Source organism: Neodiprion pinetum, chromosome 3, assembly GCF_021155775.2.
Source record: "Neodiprion pinetum isolate iyNeoPine1 chromosome 3, iyNeoPine1.2, whole genome shotgun sequence".
NCBI lineage: Eukaryota > Metazoa > Arthropoda > Insecta > Hymenoptera > Diprionidae > Neodiprion > Neodiprion pinetum.
The window spans coordinates 18,114,242-18,137,297 of NC_060234.1; the positions used below are offsets into that span (position 1 = coordinate 18,114,242).

The following is a 23,056-nucleotide window of genomic DNA, read 5'->3' on the forward strand; positions in this document are numbered from 1 at the left end:
AACATATTCTGAGGTACGGTGTTGTTCTGCTAAGCTGTCCACCTTAGAATAGACTTACCCTGGTCCAGGATAGTAGTAAGGGGGAGGTCGCTCATACTCGGTGCTGAGGGGTGGTGCTGCAGCAGCTGGTTGATACCTTGGTGGTCCCCCGTTTGGAAAATCCCAATTTCTAAAACAAAAAATATTTGTTTTATTCCTAATAATGCCAATGTCTATTGTATACTTGAAGACTTGCTAAAGTATATCAAAGTCTCATACAGTATATCAAGATATTCCGTAAACGAAACTGCAACTTCTCGGTCTCTTTACATTTTTGTGTAAGTGTCAATCACATGAAAAAATTATTGAAATAAATGTCAGCAAACATGACCATGATTTATTAAAGAACATTGCTGTTCGGCTAATTATGGATGCCGTTTGAAAAGTATTGAAGTATACTGCATGTCAGGTGGAAATTTGTACTACATTACTAAGAATATTCTGGAATTTTCACCCAGTTTTTGCAGAAAAAAGTGACTGAACTACATGAATTAATAAACAAAAACTACCTTAACACATTAGAGATGTAACGTAGAATCATTTAGTTCTTTACCACAACACACGTAACATAGAAGCATGTGCATGACATGAACAGATCCGTCATTAGGTGGCCACGGAATATTAGATGTGACTTTCAAGTTTCCCAAGACAGAAGGTTCATTTGTTTCCTGCTTATTATTTCACGATAAAGATTGTAACACCAAGTATGAAATGTGTTAAAGAAGATCGATGTATCAATTTAAAATTACTGTATTATGTATCTTTTTACACATATTACGCTTCACAAAAGTAAACATTTTACCCCAAATCAACCGTTAACATTCCCAAAGTATACAATCTCTTGACGATCATCAAACAGTGAATAATGGGTTTTAAAACTCTCAATTTCTTTACCACCCAGATTATATTGGTTTTCTTTTCAGCTATTTTGAATTATACGGAAATATATCGTTTGCTTTGATAACTTTACAGAAAAAACATCTAGTAAACTAGTTCATTTGGTATAAACAATCCTTAAAAAACGACAATAGTAATATTTGTCCGCTAAAAACATCTTTCCAAAAGAAATAATCCAGGTCACTATGATTGTGAGAATAACTTCACTAAAAGGTCTGATATTTAAGCTACAGTAACATAATACGTAATAAGAATCAATTATTTGGTTAAAATTTTAAGATTGAATCATTATTTACAATATATTACTAAAGAATAAATATTAAGCGTATTTTTTATCAATTAATATTGTTTGTGCATTACAGTGAAAACTAATATGCAGGAAACTACCGGCTTTGCAATGACCTTTTTTTCAATAAAGCTGCTTATGCCTTAGAGCATATACCATGGAGGTAGCCTGGTATACCCTTTCGTGTAAATGGAAAACGGCACAGAGAGGGGAATACTAAACGAGAGTACCTTTGTCTCGCACGCTCGCGATTGATTGCTGTAGAAAGAGAGAAATACTCATCTTACTATGTTCCTCTCTTTCGCACTCGGGAACACTTTTTCCGCCGCCAGGCTTCCTCCATGGCATATGCTCTAAGGTCTATGTACACTTGGGGTCAATGAATCTGAGACGGCTAATTTTTTCCACTAGACAGTTATGTTGGCAACACAAAGAAACCTACAGCGCTACAGTCGGCCGAGCGCGAAACAAACTCAATCTCAATAAACATAATATAACCTTAGGATATGTGTCAATCACTGAACTCTAAAGTTCAGTCGTGTCAATCTAGCAAGTCATCATCCCCGCGGTATTTTAAGATTAGATTCGACGGTCATGGGTTATATTATGTTTGCTGAGATTGAGTTTGTTTAGCGCTCGGCCGACTATGGCGCTGTAGATTTCTCTGTGTTGCCAACATAACTGTCCAGTGTAAGAAGAGATAATGACTTGTTGGATTGACATGTCAATTCTAAGGTTAGATTCGGCAGAAATAACGATTTGTTGACGTGTCAATCCAACACGGTATTCTAAGGTTAGATTCGGTGATCATGGATTATGTTGTGTTTATTGAGATTGAGTTTGTTTCGCGCTTGGCCGACTATGGCGCTGTAGGTTTCTCTGTGTTGCCAACATAACTGTCTAGTGTATAAAACTAGCCGTCTCAGATTCATTGTCCCCGAGTGTACGTACATAAGTAAAGATTGAATCTATACGCATCTTTGATACAGATTTTATGATATTGAGCAACGCGTGAAGCTGCGCAATTGAATCCAGTATCGAGAGGCAACAGTGAAATTTAATAGGCTGAGTGACCGACTAAGCATGGGCAAAATAATTAAACTATTGGCTGGCAAAATCGTACCGCAGTGATATTTTCGTTTGCAAGGCAGGGGAGCTAACTTACTCAAAGCGGAGCATGAGATGTCTAACTCTCCTCCATCAAATGGCAATTTGAAATTATGTCGTTACAATGGCTCGTAGTAGTCATCAGTGAGCAGGTAGTTAACTACTTAAATAATATTTAACCAACATTTTCAAATTAGCACATCAAATATTCTCTGACCTGAGACCTGATTGACCTAAAAAACTTCGGATCGGTTACATAATCTTCATACGTCACGTTTGATAATTAAAGCTCGAGGTGGTCAATCTGCATAAAAATTCGGAAAAGCTCGCGCAAGCGCAGTCGGACGCTCAATCTGCTAAGTTTCATCGCTTCTTGTCGGTCTGTGAAATTGGTTGAGTTGAGTGTCATAAAATCAAAATGGGTCTTGCGACTTACGTGTGGAGGTGTTTTGAGAGATGTGAGAGGCCTCCCCTCAAGGTTCCCACTCACCTGGAAATAACCAGGACAACAATTTCACGACCGCTACACGAAATTGATCAATTAATAATTAAATTCAAAAGAAGACAGATATTCTACGTAAAAAAAGAATATATCTGATGAGTGGGAACCCTGTTAAAAATAAATCGTAAATAAAAACCTCATACATAGTTATAACACGGGTTCGGTAAATAAATCTTTTCAAAACACCAAAAAATATAGTCGAAGAAAAGTAAGAGTAAAATACCAAGATTAACAATAGTGCTCATAATCATAAAAATATAAATAACTCATACAAATAATAATTTTTGCGAAACGTGAACTCTCGCCAACAGAATATCCTGAAGGCGGACTTGAAGATTTATTGAACCTATAACGACGTACAAGATTGTACGATATCGGTTGATACCTGAAATTTAAGATTAAGACCAACCAATGGAAATTGTGATCTTTGGCGAGGGAGAAATAACTCGAGATTTGAGTGACACAATGATTTTTTGAGTTAAATTAATTTAAAATAATCCATGTCATTCAACTTGAGTTTTCTATTTCAGATAAATTTCTTGAAATCAACTTAATTCATTGAAATTAATGAATTTCAATTTTTATTTTCTCGATAATTCTCGATAAATCTCTTTACCTCGAGTGAGTTTAAAAAAATTTCAATTTATTCGCTCGCATTTCCTGTTAATTGAAATAATTTTTTTTTTAATTCTACGTTAAGGGGGTCATCTAGTTAGGCGCAGATGTATATTCGAGTGAACTAGGACAATTGTGATTGCTTTGGTAGTTTTTTTATGAACTAAACAAATGGGAAAAATGCAAATTAAAATTTTGTTCTATCGAACTGTGTAAAAATATTAAATTCAAAGATTTTGAGTTCATTCTACTTCATTTCATAGTCACAAGCCTAAAGACTGAAATTCCGTTCGTTTTTTTGATTTTAGATGAGCAGAACAGCCGGATTCATGTCAACACTCTAACAAATTTTTTTTACATATGCTCCTATCGGGCAGTATACATTAGATTATATTCAACAGTTCGTCTCCAAAAAATGTACAAGGTTTGTTCAAATGGCAATAAATATAATGTAAAAAGTCTGACAAATTTTATTTCAATGGTTTGTCTTAAAAAATTACCCAAAAAACCTTAAAAAAAAAAATAGCCTTCACACTAGACGACTCCCTTCATTTTTTTATTTCAATTTAATTTTTGGTTTTCTCTGAACATATAATGCTGGCACGAACCAAATTGATTCAAATCAACTTGATTTCATTTTTAATAATTCAGTTAACTTTCATTAATTCAGGTGAATTATAATCAACTCACAAACCTATTGACATGTCAATTCAAGTCGTTTCCCCCTCGATCTTTGGTGTAACAATTGCATTGTCGTCAAACTGAAAAATGGATTTATATGAATAATATCACAACGTAACGTACGTTGATAAATTTCCACCCTAATAGAAATGGTACCTAATGTATATAAAATTGGTAATATTTCAATAATAGCTTGAAACATTAGGTCAGTTTCCAATAACGAACGTTAACGTAATGAAATATTAAGAATAGAAAATCCGTTTTTGCAATATCAGAGTGAGTTTACAGGATTCAAGTATCAAATACTAAATGTGTACACTTTTCTGGTTTACTGAATTTTACGACCCTAAACTTACAAAATACCGAATTTTCTTGAACCGGTATGGTTACATTAATGTCCGAAATTCACCTTTAAACCGAAACGGGCTCACAGATCGAAATATACTTTGATGATCTGACATCGGAATGTATCCGTGTATATGAATGTAAGTTCAAATAATTTCAGAAATATTGAAAAATACTACGAGAGGCAAATTCTCACTGATTTTACCCTGTATACAAGTATGATGCGAATGTGATATTTCGTCATAGTAGGCGTAAAATACGCTCGAATATGCACCATTTGCATGCATAAAGTTGAATTTTCTTTACATCCAGTAAGCGTAAAGTAATAAATTTAAATTGATTAAAAAGCGTGATTTAACGTGAAACAAATGATTGCACGCAATATAACGCTATCTGGTAACTACCACAGAAACTAATTGGTAAAATGCGTGTATACACATTTCACAAATGATATCAAACTCAAATGAATACAACGCTATCCCGAAGCGCATCGCACGATAAAATGACCGCTGGTGTGTCTTGGCAGTTCGCGTCATAGCGTGATAGCAATAGCTTTTAATTAAATAGTTATTTTCGCGATTTTAAATAGCAATTGAGGAAGATCAAAGTGCAGACGGTGTAGACTTTATCCCTTTGAAATTACTCGCGGCTGTCAATAAGAATAAGAATTATATTTAATAAAATTTACTTTCGTTCAATAATAGATTTACTTTACTTATTTTTATTCTCTCATTGCTTTTTTCAATTTCTCACAGAATATTTTTGACTACAAGCCCCCCCCCCCCCCCCCCCCCCCCTCTGCAAGGGGCTGCCCGTTGGACCCCCTCTCCCGCTCTGATCTCGCAGCTTTTCTTTTTTATTATTCGTTTCAATTAATGTTCCACCAAATGCTTTTTCCTCCGACCTTGATTACGTACTTTCCATATACTATGACGAAATAGTACATTCTGTATCTAGGGCGGAAAGTAAGCGATTGACGCGAGTGCGAGGATCAGCTGAAATTCGCACGCGCGTATATCGCTTTTCGCGCATGGTGCACACGATACTTTTTGTCCACAACCTGTACCGAAAGTTTGCCTTTGAGTGAAACAGAGAAGCGGTATACCACTTCATTTTGCACCCGGCATTCGTCGAAGCGGTCGCAAAAACATTTTACGATACGCTATTTGTGCTCGCCAGCATTTTGCGCCCGCTCATTTGTCAACGCACGGAAAATAGTGTTTTTCGATACTAGTGCGCGAAGATGGCAATGCTCGCACAAGCGTGAAGGCGCAGCACGAGCCCGGAGACGAGTTGAAGGGCGAGTGTGGCGCATTCACGCGAGATAGGTACTGCCAACTTTCGCGCGTGTATCGAACTCTATTTTTTGCTACACCTGTAATGGAAAGTCCGACATACACGATTATGTTTACACGAAACCACGGCACGATGTCTGTTCAGTGACGATGTCGAGCACGGCAAAGAGTGACAAACTATTCCGTCGGTGGCGCTAGTGCAGCTGTTCGCGAAATGCGCAACTGTGGATAAAAGCGCGACCGTCTTTTTCGCACACCGCTAGCAATGTGCGAAGGTTTATCTTATACCGCCGGCAATGTGCGAAGGTTTTTTTCTCACACCGCTAGCGATGCGCGAAAGTTTTTCCCGCATGTGTGTATAAAAGACTACTTTCGGTGCTTGTAAATGGTGCATAAAAATGGACTTTCCATGCAGGTGTTGCAAAACAGTCATTTTGCGCGCACTTTACATGCACGAAAAATCATACTTTCGGCGCAGGTTGTACAAAAAATATTGTTCACACCACGGGCCTAAACCTTTGCACTGCGGGTTCAACTTTACGCCCTAGATACGAAAACTATTATTACTGATAGCTCATTTGCAAATACGTATAAAAGTTCCATGATAATCTAACACTATTTTCATGTAAAACTTTTCAAGTTTTCTACCGTCTTTTAAGGATAATTATCCAGACTTGTTACGTTTATATCAGGGGAATCCGGGTTATCATTTCACCCACCTTTAAACGCTCACCACTCTCATTTCAATGAAATAATATAAGCATTTTGTAACACTGTCAAATAGAGATAATTTCACATCTTTTATTCTCAATTTTGTTTTCTGTTTCAGAGTTGTACGCACCATTTACTATTGACCAATTTTATTATTATTTTCTTATTAAATAAAAGGACGAACGTAAAATAATTAGTCACTAAATTCTTAACTGATGTTGAAAAAAATACATTCGAATTATCAAATGATCGCAATTGTATAGATTTATAGAGGATTTATTTAGAAACAAAACTAGGTCGAATTATTCTAAATTCGATGAGTGATGTCCTTTTTTCATTTATTCCAAAGTTTGAATATTGCACAATATTCAACAGTATAAAAGGGTACGTTTTACAATTTTTGTTATTATTTTGGAATGAAAATCTGTCTCAAACGACGCTCTTAAGTGGCTGTAATTCTTATGGAACGACAATGTTGTGTCAGAAAGAGCAGCAAGTAAGCCCAGCGAGTTTAATCATTGCACTAAACGAAGCGCCAAAAAATGTTCTTAATAAATATTGGCAAGAAAGGAAAGTAAACGCGATCATGAAGGATGCCATGGTCTGTAATTTTTAAGGTGGAAATTTGTATTCAACATTACATTAGAATTGCGCTAGCTACTAAATTTTTTTTTGTCAGTGATGCCGAGGTTTTTATCATAGTCGAAATAATTAGCATTTAACACGTTCGGTAAGGACTGACTGCAGTCCCGCATCCTTCTGGGGATGGATCGACAGATATTAATCGTCTGAATCAAAACTTGGGAAAAGAGGAAAAATTGTTTGAAAAATGTCCAGTAGTGATATTTGCACCAGTAGAACAAAACAAATTTGAGCAAATTCGTATAGCACAAGGTGAAGTATCAATCGTATTAGAAAAGGATTTACAATCAGAACGTTGAAAATTTTATCGGGATGATTTTGTTCATGACAGAGATTTTCAGATCTCTGGAGTGAATAAAAATAGATTTGTGTAACTGTGGTACAGCAGATTTTTTTCGATAATTACATTTGTACGAATCTCTGTGCAACGTGCGAAATAAACCTAAAAATATTAGAACTGGATGAAAAACGGCTGAATTTGATCAATTTGGATGTACTTACTAATTATAAAATCTTTTTCCAAATTGTTGATATCTTGACTTGTGTTATTAGAATTTGCCCGAATTTAATTTTATCACATAGACGTCATTTTGTTTCATGCGTATTCCTTACCATTGACGCAAATAACATTGTTGGAGATTTATTAGACAGTTTTTTATCTTTTCCCAAGATTAGATTTAGACGGTCCAGTCAATTCACCCTTCATCCGTGTCCACAGAAGATTGATTTCTTTGACACCGTGATTATAGATGAAGATGATCATGATTACCTACTTGCCTCCCTTTTCAATCCACGATGGTAAAAAAATAAACAACCAACCTTATTCAGTTTGATGATCACAGTTGCCAAAACGATGCATCAAAAATTTTAAAACTGGTTCACTGGCCACTAGCCTGTACGAATTGATAATTAACTCGAAATATTTCAATTAACTGGGATTATCGTTATGAAGACTCACAATGATCAAGTTTTCTCTGTTCAGAGGCTGCGTTTTTTTAATTACGTTTGATTCGATTGACTTCGGTTGCACCATTGAAAACATAATCTCATTACTTTTTCATGCGTTGAAAATGCTTTTGATAGAACTACTCTGTATTATGTTGTGTCATATTTTTAAGACATCCACCACCAGTTGTATTGCTGTAGTATTCGTGCTAATTGTAAGATAGAAATATTTACTCTTAATATAAGACAGTGTTGTAAGGAAAAAATCGACCCTGAATAATCAAATAATTTGAGAATGAACAAGTCTGACTGCAGTTAATTTTTTTCACTTTTCAAAGAATACGCCAATCAAATCTTCTCTGTTCCCGAATAATGGAGCTAAAGTGTCGAAAATTTTGGCAACTGTGAAGAGGCTGATTACCGATTGATAGGCAAAAAACCGATGCCTGAAGAGATTGGCCAGTGTCGGATTTAAGAGGGGGGGGGGGGGGGGGGGGGGGGGGGGGGGGCTCCACAATTTTTGGTAAAATTTGCTAGCAAATGGTATGTAAAATTACACTTCTGACAAAAAAAAATTTGACAGTGAAATATGTATAAAGAAATTTTTCTGTATGGACGTTTGTGATCAACTCTCTGAGGAAATCCAACTAATCTGTGATATGTGTTATATTTCCCATTGCTTGGTCTCTCGCGATATTTAATATTCAAGTACACTTCAAGACAGTGCATTCAGTATTATATCGGTTCATTCTATTCGATTCTAGCTATCGTTGGATAAATATCTTCACTTGAGCCAACGTGGATAATGGTTATACATGCATACGTGTGTTATCATTTGTCACAGATTATTGGCTGTAGCAAATAAACTGCAAATCTCTAGCACGAGTGATAGAAAGAAAGTTGAAGCTATCTGTCAAAGTTAGTAGTCGAATGTACCGAATGCTGATTAAAAATTAGGTAGTAAAGCTTGACAGTCAGAATTTTGTCATGGAAAGAAATTTAACGTGTTTAGTTGCTATGTCTGGCTGCTAATTTCACAAAAGGTTCCTGTTCAAGTACCACAGTTTGTTTACTTGGCATGGAATAACCCGTTTTCAGAATTGATTCTAGAATAATCACAACCTTGAAAGATCTATAATAATTAATTACCTCGATGCTATAAAAATCTATCTTTCACAGGGTGGCGACAATTTTGCTCAAAGAAAATTCCCTGACTTTTCCCGACAAAAAATTCCGGATCCCCTTTTCGTTTTCCCACGAAACTCAGGTAATGTTAGGCAGCTTTTATGATAAAAAGCTTCCAGAAGTTGCGCTCCTTGAATACATGAATTTGGATCTAAAAAATACATAGTATTGATTTGTTTCATACAAGTAATTAGAAATTGAACAATACCATTTCCGAAAGTTAGCTTAGCTGAATTCACGAAGCATAGCTGAAGTTTAAAACGATTTGTAATAAAAGTATGTTTTTCCCTATGGTTCGTCATAGTTCCCCGATTTTTTCAATAGTCAAAATTCTCTGACTATTCCGGGTTTCCCGGTCAGTCGCCACCCTGTTTCAAGACTGGATAAAAGATTTTGCATAACTATAATGCAAGAAGCGATTTATCTACAAAGCTGTTTGTGGTATTTGCATAGATAAATGTACATGTTTACAAACAAACATACTCAACATAACGCTTGTGGTAATGTGCAGAAGTATTCTAGCTCGCAGGCCTACAAATAAACCAACAGCTTTATTGTATTGTTAGTTACTAGTTAACCGAGGGGTTCAGGCTCCGTAATTTTATGTAATCCGCTTGTATCCCTCATATTATATTGGAAATCATTGAAAAGATTGCAATCTTTCTAATCCCTTTGATTCTTATAATCACTTGTGATCTGTGCAATCTGTGTAATCTTACTGTAATCTTTGCAATTCCTGCAAGTTCTGTAATCAACTTGTAGTTTTTATAATCATATTCAGTGTAAGCCATTTTTAGATAGCGATTTTAGATTTCTATCTATTTAACTTGCTTTTGGGAACAAATCTGCCATGTTTTTCACGTTATATTCATTGGCTTTTTTAAACTGTTTACGTTCTAAATAATTATAATCTCAATTTACTCACTTCGGCGCTAGATCCGCATATCTTGAATCGTGGTTGGACGAGCTTTGATGAGCATCGGACACCCTTTCTCGATCACTATATGCAACCGCGGGTCCGTCGTAGCTTTCAACATAGGGTGCCGGATGGTGCCTACTGTGAGCACCATGTTTTTTATCGTGAACACTGTAATTGAATGGAAAAAAGATGTGTAGTTGCATTTTCAATTAAACCCCTTGTCATCATGCAAGCTAGCACTACCATATAAATTATGAAATGGATTGTACGAGTAAGTATATTTAATCTGGTGGTCGTTTCGCGATGCGGGGTAAAAAAGAAAGTGATCGAAAAAATCGGGATCATTTACATCCAATAGTGGTGAGAAATATTTTACAAGGTACGTATTTGACAAGATGACTAACCATACCTTGATGAAAATTTACTACTGCGCTATCGGGTTATTTAACAATAAGTACCACGTTAAAAAAAAGATTGTTGGAAAATTGATTGAAAATGAATAATCTGGATTAGTTTCCAATAATATTTTTTGTCTCCTGTCAGTTTTTTACCGTAATGTTCAATTTTTATACCAATTTTCGCCACTATACCAGTCATGCGAAATTGGAGTATGTGCTAATGAAATACCATTTGTGCAAAATAACAACTACATTTGAAATGAAACCTAATTGTGATGACATATCATTATCAATTGTAATGAAGATTTGATTTCGTTGGATCAATTGTAATGTCGATATACATAGGATATTAATTTTTTTCTTCGGTGTATTGTTATTCTAGAATTATCATCAACTGGATTTCAGAGGAAGGCGAATGAATTACGATAGTTTCAATATTATTGGGAATGTGCATTATCAAATTTAATAACAAACTCTAAAAAAAAAAATACTACTCAAACCAACAGCGAGAACTTATTAGTCTAGTGAAAGCTGAAACTCGACATTACTGGAGATCAGTACACTGAAAAAACTGTACCATCCATTTTACTAAAAATTCATTATAAACCATTGTCCTCTCAGAGTCATAGAACTTTTTTTTATAACACTGAAAAATGCACTTATACAAACTACTTTTTTATGCTGTCTGGTATTATACTTAAATTGCTGTTGGTTTAACTATAATATTTTCTAGTTGCACTAGGCATATCGTTTTTTTTCAAACAAATTAATTACTGGAAATCAGTAATTATAGGACGAATTCCAGTAATATTAGAGAAAGCCTGTAAAATGAAAAATAATTTGTGTGATCGATATTTACATATGAGTATATCAAAAAAATAGAACAAAATAATTGTTCTAAGCATGAATGTTAAAAGTGTACAACATAGCCAAGTGTAAGATTGATTTTATTCAGTAAAACATGGTATTTGTAAAAAAAAAAGAAAGATAACTTTATTTCGAGGAAAATAAAACTAAGTAAATATATATAAATAATACTCCTTTCATTTACAAGCATTATTCATCAACAGAATGTAACATTACAAGGGTAACATAAAATTAACGTGCAAGTATATTACGTACAAATATAAATATGCAATGGAAGTAAATGTCAGAGGCTTCTCATACAGAAGATTTACAATTCTCAAATACGTGCATACATAATAATAACAACAATAATAACAATAACAATGGTAACAGTTTAATTTGTAAAAATTTCGTGCTTAAAACTTTATTTTGTTACTTTGCATACACGAAAACTGTTATAACGTAGTTTTATGAGGTACATATCACTACACAGCCAAAAACGGTAACCAATTGTCAAAAAAATTTTTCATTCCAGTTGCAACGTTGTACACATGCAACCGAAAATTGACATATTTGAAATTTTCGTCACTTCACGTATTGACCGCACGCTGCATAAAATTTTTGAGAAACGATTTTTTTTAAATTTCAAGAGAAATATACACTATCCGTTTACGTGTGATTAATGATAGGAAAAAATTTGCTCGACGTCCTGTTTAGCAAAATCTGTAAAAGACAGTAGACTCTTATTGGAGTGTATTCAACACAATTAATGCGGGTGCAGAAACAGGATAGAAACGGATAGCGAACTGACTTTTCATATCAATCCGTGTCGGCATGATTTTTTTCTTTACCAGGGCGTGTCCTAAACTATCAACATGCTTGATGACATGCTACTGATTGACTTGTAAAAATACTTACTGGGCAAGGGGTATGTTATCCCTGTCAGCATATGCGTCATACAAATATTCACTGGAACGGAGTTTGAGTTAGCAGTTAGATTCCGATAGCCATTCCAGACATTAAACAACTATTTAATAACCTACTTGATTAACTTGATGGGATACGTATAATTTCCTAGTTGTTTATTTTACAGAAAGCAAAACAAAAAAAAAAAATGGGTGTTCAGTATAATATGCTAATTTTATAGGTATATATAAAGTAGAGGATTGAAAAAAATTGAAGTAATCAATTATTGGCGTAAATGGTGTCACGCAAATCGAGCTTGGGAAATATAAAAATTATATTATAATCAAAGTTCAGAAGAGGAAATTCAGATCGATAAGGCGGTTACAAATTTTTGGGGAAAAAATAGAATGATATTTTTAGATTTTCCAGGATCTAAAACCTGAAGAACCTAAAGAAAAAATTTTCTCAGTTCTAGTAAGTTACTAAAATCTAAATCGTTCAGCTTTTTAACTCACTTTTCGGTTCAAATGCGATTCGAATTGAAGAAAAAATGTACAAAAAAGTTCGTTTAAGCCAATTTGTTTCGTCCACGAAAAAAAGTTAACTTGTCACCTTGATATTTTCAGTTTTTTCCACGACCAAATTAATAATCCCCTGACAATTCCACGTTTTATGTAACCCGTTTTAAAAACCCTGACTTTTCGAGGTTTCCCAGGTTTTCCAGGTGTGTGGCTACCCTGATCGAATTAGAGCGAATGAAAATAAATGGTGTACAATGGATAGCAAATAATATTATATAATGGGGGATAAATATTTATAAAAAAGAGAAAATGAAAACGGTAACTTCAAAATGATCCAAGAAATTTTGATATACGCTGCATTGAAATTTTCTTGTCAACATTCTATAAAGTTTAAAATATTTTAATCACTAGCTGCCATACCATATCACTGTTTTTATACGCGTAAGAAAACAAAAAAACATTTCTTGTTTATTTCAACTTCGGTAAATAAAATTTAATACAAGTTACCTTTTTATCATAATGTGGACGTCAGCCGCCAATAGCGAGCCGTCGATTCACAAAAAGTTCTTATATACAGTGATTTTCACGAAAAAACTACTACTGTGAATTGGCGTTTCGCTATCGACATCTAGCGTCAGCCTAAGGAATGAATGAGTAATATGCAAAGTAATGAACCTCTGTGGAAAAACCATGGTGATGTAGATATCAAACTTTTTTCCTATGGACATAATCTTGAACTGATTTAAAAGCCTATTCCGAAGGACTGATATTGATAATTTAAAATTACCCATGATGCTTCATTTCACCTACGATTAAACCGAATAGACAATCTGTAATTGGGACGAGTATAAATACATGTTACATTTGTGATTTGTAACCAGAGAAAAATAAAATACGACTTACATTTTCATTTATAGTTAAATTCAATATTATATACATATACATGGCGGTACTGGTGGTTGGTTGCTTTTGCTAACTCTTCTCAGTTTCGCTTTGTTTTGTGTCCTAATTCTTTGCTGATGCCAAAACTAATGTAAGTCGAGCTTACTATTAAATTGCGAGTTGTATTTTTTTCCTAAAAATTACTATTCTTGCCTTTATTATTGGTAATTATTTTGAACTTTCTTAATATAACAAATAATTCGCGTTGTGCATACTTTGATTTGCAATCCCAGACGTGAAATGCTTCATGTGCAAGAACAAAGATGAAAACTTGGCTATCGATAAAGCTACACGCTGCACGTCCTGTGATGCCTGCTTTCATAAATCCTGTGCCGTTCGTGTTTCGCTTAATAGGCGTGATAATGAGAATATTTGTTATGCCAGAGAATGCTGGCAATGCTGGAAATATAACTAAACTGGTGAGGCAGCGCTCTCAGCCAGTGAAGCAGTTGGATAAAGCTGATGATTCTGACATTTTTTCACATCTCGATCTTTTTTTGCACGGTCTCTGGAAGCGCATTGGTAAACATATTGTTACTAAGCTGATGTTCTTTCTGCCCTGGATGATCGGATCGACTACGTAGAGGATAGAATGAACATCCTGAAGGATAATCGGTAATTGATGAAATAAATGAACGCGTAAAGTGAGCGAAGAATATAAATATTTTTAATTATAACGATTCGCCTGGTGCTTCAGAGAATGACCTTGCCTTGGTCAAGTCATTGTTGAATGACTGCTCACTGGATATACCATTTGAAATTATCGACTTCTCCTTTGTTAGACTGGGCAAAGTGTTTGTAAGTGGAAAACAGGGACCCCTACGCTTTTCTTTTAATTCCAAGTCCGACGTTGACCGGGTCTTTCTGAACAAGAGCTCGCTCGGAGGGGGTGGGCTTTTGATTAAGGGTGGTTTAACTCCCAAGCAACTTGCCACTTATAACAAACTTAGGCAGGAACTGAGATCCAGGATTGCCAAGGGAGAGCATGATCTTTTTTTCATTGGTTATCGGAACCGCATTTTGTACATTGCAAAGAAGAAACGTGTCAGACCTTCATTGAGTACCGGGAAACAATATGTGATGATGAATGATGTCAGTGACGAATAGATTAAAGGATTGGCGAACATATCTCAAAATATTTTATCAAAATCTAAGGAGTTTGAATGTAAGGACAACCAAATTAAGATGAAGGATCAGGATTATTCTGGATTATGATCTTATTGTCATCACCGAAATGTGGCTATGTGACGATATAACTGACTCTGAACTTGGCCTTGACTCTTGAGTCTTTTAACGTTGCCAGATGCGATAGATAAATAGTTACGAGTATTAATTTAAAATGTGTTAATCTTCCTTTTTTCGATATATCCTTCGAATGTTTGCTGGTAAAAATATTCTTTGCTCACTCTTTTCTCTACGTCAGTTCGGTTTACATCTCTCTTAATGCCTTGGCTATATTCTTACTACATCAACTTCTTTGCTAGTCTTGTAAATTCCTTTGCTGATCAGGTCACTAGTGTTGATCTAGAAAATCATGGCAATAGTGCCACAAATTCATGCGGTAATGTGCTGGATCTTGTTTTCTCTAACTATCGAAGTATTACGTGCGTTGTATCACCCGACCCTTTGTTTGATTGTGACCGGTTTCACTCCGCTCCTGGATCTCTTATCCTATTAGTATTTTTATAATGATTGAGCCGAACGAAGAAATTTTTAATTTTAAGAAAGCTAATTTTGAGCTGCTACTTGCGGACTTAACCTGTTTTGGAATTGATCCTCCTAGTCATGATGATGCGTCGATTTCTAGTCTTAGCCGATAAATAGTTTAACTCTCTAAATACCCTTATTTCTAATTTGGTTGATAAATATGTTCCCAAATCTACCATTAGGCCGCATTCTTATCCCAAGTGGTTCTCCGCTGAACTTCTCAGATCGCTGGGTGATAAAAAGTAGTACCATAAGTTATATAAGATGTTCAATTTCCAATATTGTTATAGTTTACTTAAAGAAAGGCGATCTTTGTGTGAGACATTTTATGCTCGGGATGAGAATATTCACATCTGTAATGTTGAAGACTGTTTCTAGTGACCCCGAGTCATTTTTTCACTTTGTAAACTCGGTTAATAATAGCCGGTCCTTGCCTTCTTCAATGTCTGACGATTCTGATATTGCCAATGAGGGGCAACAAGTTGCTGAGCTATTTGCCAAAAAGTTTGGTAGTGTTTATGTAACGAGTGATCTCTTATCTACAAACGGTGATTTCGACTATCCAAATTGTGTTAATACGCTCCAGTTTAATGATGCGAGACTGCAAAGGCTATTTCTGATTTGAAAGTTCACCCGCTATTGGTCAAAAGGTCCTCATCTTTTTTTATCCCTATTTTAGCGCGAGTATTTAAGTTGTCATTAGCACTTGGGTATTTTCTGGGCTATTGGAAACAGTGCTATGTCACACCGCTGTTTAAGAGGCGTCATTGCTCTAATATAATCAACTATATGCCTATAATCAAATGTATAATTTCTAAGCTCTTCGATAATCTAGTTTGTAACTCATTCACGCAGTTTTTTCAAAAGTTTATTATACATGAGTAGCAACATATCTTTGCGTCCACACCGACTACATCATTCATAGTTTATGTAATGGAAACACAGTCGACTCTATTTACATTGACCTCGCCACTGCTTTTGACATTGTCAGCATAGAACTGCTTGTAAGGAAGCTTGCTGCCTATGATCTGGCGGGATCTTTGCTCCACTGGGTCAAACCATTTCTCAGTGATAGAGTTCAGTATTTGAAAGTTTTTAATGGTTTTTCTTCACCTATTAAGGTTACTTCTGGTGTAGGTCGAGGTACACACCTTGGTCCTTTGTTTTTCCCAATCCATATCAACAATATTAGCCTGGTTCTATAGTCTGTTAAGTTCTTATACTTTGCTGACAACGGCAAAATATTTAAGGCTACTACAAATCCGTATGACAGGATGACCTAGACTGCATGTTTTGTTGGTTCAGTCGTAACTGGTTAGTTTGCAATGTCGAAAAATGCTTCTGTCTAACTTTTGATGAGCTTCTGTCGACTACTGACTTAAGCTATTACATGCTTAATAACTCGCCTTTGAAGCAGGTCAATGAAGCCAAGAACTTGGGGGTCTATTTTGACAGTTCGGCTATGTCGTTTCCAAATCTCGCAGGAAAATTAATTTTGTCAAGCGATTCTCTTCATCGTTTAAGAATGTTGCTACTTTTCGTTCACTTTATTATTCGTTCATTTTTCCCTATCTGGCTTATTGTTCTGTTATCTGGAGGCCCTGGACCTTCACTGCTCCCTATAATCTTGAAAAACTCAATCACTTTTTTTTTTTTGCGGTTTGTGGCTTATAGAATTGGGATGCCCATGCATTTTCGTAATCATGACTACAGCATTGTTGCATCCACCCTGGGCATTCCTACACTGTCTTCTGCTATGTGCAGATTTGATGTGGTGTTTGCCTTTAAGTTTTGGGTAATAACATTGATTGTACTGAACTACTTTGTAAAATCTGTGTCTTTTTTTCCGGCTCGGTCTTCGCAGCACAACAATTATTTATTCTATCTTGATTATAATCATGACTCTCAATCGCCTATTTGTAGGCTTTCATCGCTCTGTAACGAAAATGCTCGAATGACTTGACATATATAACTCCACCTTGCATTTGGTCTCTCGTCACTCACGCATACTGTTTTCATGTAATTAGCGACTCTAATATACTATTTATTTACATGTTATTACGTATTTGTTCTTCCTATGTACCGCCATGTAAAATGCTTCGTTTTTTATTTTGTTATATTTGTACTATGTAAAAGGGTATTAACCCATTAATACATAAATAAATAAATATAGGTTTATAATGCTTTCGTCCCACTTACAAAATAAAAATGTAATTTGTGATTTATTTATTTTACGTAAATAATAAAAAATCATAATTATACAGTGCTCAGCACTGTTTGTATTGCTCATTAAAATATGAAAAACACTCTTATTTTTCAACGTGAATTTATAACGCACTTATCTTAATATGTAAACTCCCTATAACTGGAGAGTGTTCAAAAATATAATACACAAAGCAACAACAACAAAAAATAATATCGAACAGTGAACAAACATGTGTTATCGATGAAAGATGAAGGGGTTTGGTATTTTTTATGTGGAATTAATGAGCGATCATAAGAGTTAAAAAAATAAATAAATAAGAAAAACCCAACCTTCTACTATTTATTATAAGAAACTAATATAAAACCCATGTCGTTATACTCAAAAGGAATAATTGCAAACGTACAAATTACACTAATCATCTATACAAGAAGTCATAAGCATAATCAGCTTACAAGCAACGTTGATAAGAATTAAGTACTCACGCTTCGACCAGTGGGCCTGGATATGGATCAGACTTCTGGTAAAGAGCACTGAGCTTAGCGCAGAGTATTATAGTCGGTATGAAGAGAACTAAGCACCATCCAACACTCGCCCAAAAACCGTTCTAAGCAGAAAAAAAATTAATCGTAAATAGCTAATTAGTACACCATAGTAAATATCTACTTTCAAGATTGCCATGTGATTAACAGAGTTAATGGATGGATTAAGAGAATATATTAAAAACTACGGTATATACCTAATTTTCGATTAAATCTTACAGGATGCTTCTTACGCTCATATTCGAGTTTAATGATTAATTATTTATTCAACGATTCAGTATACAAGGGAGATAGAAACGGAATATAATTTTGACCTACTCTTTTCAAATATTGAAGCTTATATTGAGAATAATAAGAAAATCTATCCATAACATCGATAAAACATCAACATCTTTTCTGTGCCCTCTGTTTTAAAAGTTTGAAAAAAAAAAATTTCGGAATCAGAGAATTCTTAAATACTTGAGTTTATAAAAAACGATCAGTAGCTAGTTACATTCAATAGTGGGAGAATGTAAAAATGCGGTAATTCATGTATTCTATGTCCAATTTTGGAAGAAAATTCTTTACTGTAGAATGAATTTTCCCAAGGGGTATTGATAATAATATTGAACAATCATAAGAAATAAATAAAATTTTTACTTACAAATGGGTCCAAGATTTTGTTACATGAAGCAACGAGTGTTGCGTCGTACGCATTTGACACTGGGGCACATTTTCCAACTGTTTCCATGCCATTCGTAGCAACGAAATTCATAAAATCATCCACTAGGCTGAGGAATTTGTCTCCGAACTTTTTAGCAACCTATCATGTTGAAAGAAATATTTGTGATTATTAAGAGCCAGGTAATTCTGACCTTTGGAGATAATTTTTTAAATTTCTCTAATACTCTCTGAATGAGTGAAAGATGTGCGTTCTAAATATTTTTCTCCAAAGTTCTGTTAACCAAACGTTTACTCACATACTGAACATACTTCGGGCCCTCTTTGTTCAGTAACTTTTGTGCCTCGGTTGTCTCATTGACTAGATCATGTATCGCTTCCGTCATAGAGCTGTGATTAAACTTAATATGCTCTTGCAAAGTCAACGCATTGACGCTTAGTTGTTGGCTAAGCAACGTCATCGGGGTGACTAATGTTCTATGACATCGTTCCAAATTAATCGCATTGGTCTCAAGATTTCTTTTTATACCGTCATGTCCTTCCGGTAATTTTGCCGCCACATCTCTCAACTTGTTGGCGAGGTGTTCTAAGTTTAAATTCGTTATATTGTTTTCCAATAAGTCAGTGTACCGAGAGAACATGATTTCACTCAAACCACTCTGAGCCAAATCATTGAGCTTTGACCGAGCACTGTCACTCAAAATGACAACCCCTGGGGAAAGATTTATTTTTTTTCGTAATTGTTGGATTGTATTGTTGATGTCGTAACGTTCTGTATAAGTATGTAAGCTTGTCAAATCGATTAAGTTCTCAAGTTTTAAGACCTTGTAGAGAGTTTCGTTTGCATGGCACATACTGAAACAGATCGGAAAGATATAAGCATAATGTGGAGAAAAGTTGGAAGTACTACGTAGGAAGGAGGATTTTTCGCGTTTTTTACTCCACAGACAGAGGATATGCATGACTTACGTGATAATATAACTCATGTTAATATTCACATCAGGTTTATTTGGATACAGCTTTGATTTTATCTGAACAAAATCATCGACCAAATTGAACATCCGGTTGTCTTTGGGATTTTTTAGCGGCTCACAAACGCCGCGTTGAATGATAACACCGGTAACCATGTGAGCCACAGTCACAATCATTAAAATACTGGTCAATAGAAATATAATCCACACTGCCCTGTAAAGCACAAAAAGATTAATTGGTGATACACTTACACCAAATTTATGAAAGTCGACACGAATGGTGGCAGGACTAATTGTCGTTACACGTATACTTACATCATCAAAAATCGTGCACCTGCGCCCTTATTGCAACAATCGTCTCCGTAACCATCGGGGCGTTTTCCACAAACACCGCAGAGTAAACCGAGCGTCAAGCAACATAGGACTGTCAGTAATATTCCAGATATCCCAAGTCCTACATAGTACCTGGAATAAGATAATCTTTTATGTTTCAACGATGTAAGAATTCAATATTTGTCTGAGATTTAAAATGATGAAGTCTTTCAGCTTTGAAAGCAAGAATTCCGTTCCAAGGAAATTGTGCGACTTTTTGTGTTGACGGAAATTATGTAACACGAAATTCCAAAGAGAAATAACTGGATTGTTTCAACAGACCAGTTGTTTTTTTTTTTTTTTTATTGGTAGGCCATTATTAGAACATTTTCACATCAGACAGTTTAAAGGGATACTTTCTGGAAAAAAACTGTTTTCACATGCGTGAAAAAATTCGAAAAAATTGATGGATGTGTTATTTTATACTAGAAAACATACCCGTATCCGAATAACGTTGAACTACGAATCGTTGAAGAGATAAGAATATATTTTTTTACCTAAAAATTTAAATTTAAAAAAAATCCAACGCTCATTTTTCAGAATTTGTTTGCTGAATGCGTACACCAAATACCAGATGTCTGTATTTATTTTTGTAGAACCGAATTCAATTTTAAGATTTCATAAATACATTATTGGTAACAATGATACTAGTTTTTAACATTAGCGTACGACTAAAAAAATATATGCTATCAACATTTTTTCCATACTTCGAAGATTGCTAACGTGATTCGAGCAGTGAAAAGGGTTATTTTTGGCATTTGCAGAAAAAACAAAACAGTTATATACAAAATTTGTAATTTGAACATAGAATGGTATTGGAAATATACGAATGGAACAAAGTCTTATCGAGTTTAGTTTGATTTATTTACGATGAGGACAAAATCAGTAATATCTGAAAATAATTAACTTTTGCGCAAACTCACTGTACGACAGTCGCGTGAGACTTTCCATAATCAATAAATGAAACTAAATTCGATTATTATTTTACTTTATTCTATTCCATTTTCGAATTACACATTTTTTATATAACTTTTGTTGGCCTTTCTACGGATACTAAGTAAAAAAAAAGTAAACCTCTCTGTTCCCCGAAGTATGTTATTATTCTTCAAATAAAGAAAAACATTTTTGCCGCATATTCTTGACAAAATCCATAACAAATATCATAATTTTTATCATCGGCCAGGAGTGCATTTTCCGTATATCCAAGTCTTAAAAATGGATTCGCTCTTAGAAAAATCAATAGACATCTGAAATTTGGTGTACCCGTTCAGTAAACGTATTCCAAAAAATGTGCATGGAATTTTTAAGTAAAAAAATTATCTTATCTCTTGAATGGTTCGTGATTCATCGGTAATCGTATACGGGTATGTTTCCAGTAGAAAATAGTATTCAAACATGAATTTTTTCGAATTTTTATCACCCGTACGAAAAACAATATTTTTCAGAGGTAAATATCTCCTCAAACATTTCATAATATTCAAACTCTATCCTATACAAAGTTTTCAACTCAAATGCAGTTTTGTCGAATGCTGGTGCATCGCACCGACCAATATCAGTGACCAAAATAAGGAAAATCGAAAAAAGTCGAACAACGTGATTACAAAAGCATTGAAACTTACCGGTATTGGGAATATTGATTTATATGGGTGCCGGCAATATCAACATGGCGAATATATTTCGTATGGATATCGGAGCTGATTTTATCAAGTAACGATGTAATGTTGTTGGCGATTCCTTGCAGAGAATCACCAGCTCGTCTAATGCTAGCACTGATAACAGGGATAGTCTGATTTACAGCGTGTTGAATGTCTTTCTGAATCTTGGCGAACGAATCCCTCCCTTGGCTTACTTCTGAGACAATATTGCCTTCCATCAAAAGTGTTATGTTGTGCAGGGCATGTGAAACATCCGGCAGCTATAATAATTATATTTTTCTTTTGATTATCAGAGTCTTTAGAGATGTCCATGAAAGTAAGAGATACATAGTGTGTTGTGATAAGAAGTAGGTTTCTAATAAATTGTATTTAATCAAAATTGGGAAAATGATTGACCAAAGTTTACGGAAAACACCAAAATACGAAAGTATGATATATTTGATAAGTTATACTTGTTCCGATGACGGAGTAGCTCTTTCAGGGTGACCTTGGTAAAAATTTTGATAGACACGGACAGAAACGTAGAGAAAATGTGTCAGAAATTCTAAAGAAACAGGCAGAAGACTGATTCTGTGTATGCTTTCTATACGGTTTTTGACACAATTTTTGTACGTATCTATCTGCGTCTAACAGAATATTTACCAGATGGGTATTCACCCTATTGTGTATTAGAAAGCACACCGCTGTTTGTACAAATTTTGGTATACAGTGGAGTTTGGTGGTCTTGTTGCAAAGTTTTATATTGAATGACAGAATAAATTAATACAACAAAGCCGCTATTTCGAAATGTTAATTTAAAATTCAAAATGCAGCTCAGGAATGAGGAATGAAAATAATTGGTAATGCAATTTGTATAAAATTTGTTTTCAAGCTGTTTTTGAAGTTATTGATTATGAATCTAACCTTTGGAGAATATATAATACACGTAAAGTATCGCACAATTGACAGCAAATTTCAAAAAATGATTTCCGATATAATAAGATGAAAACTGTTCCGAATGCAAACTCGATAAAATTTGAATATAAATATAACGAATGATCGATCGAAAATAATAATTGGTTTAAAATTTAAAAAGCTGCCGATTTTTAAGAGATATGAATCTTTTCTATTTTTTAGATGAATCTATGATCCGAGACTGAATATAACCATGTGCTGATTTTTTTT

General features: G+C 34.7%; 1 protein-coding gene across 7 annotated transcripts in view; it reads right to left on the minus strand.

Annotated features, from left to right (window-relative positions):
* LOC124214965 (prominin-like protein) overlaps positions 1–23,056 on the minus strand; it is a 56,257-nt gene that overhangs the window by 3,218 nt on the left and 29,983 nt on the right. For 2 of the 7 annotated variants that reach the window (XM_046617771.2, XM_046617770.2), the window contains 9 exons: positions 21,857–22,152; positions 20,181–20,330; positions 19,864–20,079; positions 19,194–19,749; positions 18,878–19,036; positions 18,178–18,299; positions 12,332–12,382; positions 10,176–10,337; positions 59–169 (listed from right to left, as the gene is read on the minus strand). In XM_046617771.2, the coding sequence (XP_046473727.1) occupies positions 59–169; positions 10,176–10,337; positions 12,332–12,382; positions 18,178–18,299; positions 18,878–19,036; positions 19,194–19,749; positions 19,864–20,079; positions 20,181–20,330; positions 21,857–22,152 (1,823 nt within the window). Of the gene's footprint in view, positions 1–58; positions 170–2,765; positions 2,820–10,175; positions 10,338–11,620; positions 12,137–12,331; positions 12,441–18,177; positions 18,300–18,877; positions 19,037–19,193; positions 19,750–19,863; positions 20,080–20,180; positions 20,331–21,856; positions 22,153–23,056 lie in introns of those variants that run through there. The other 5 variants (XR_011176759.1, XM_069134740.1, XM_069134741.1 and 2 more) reach the window with 5 other exon arrangements.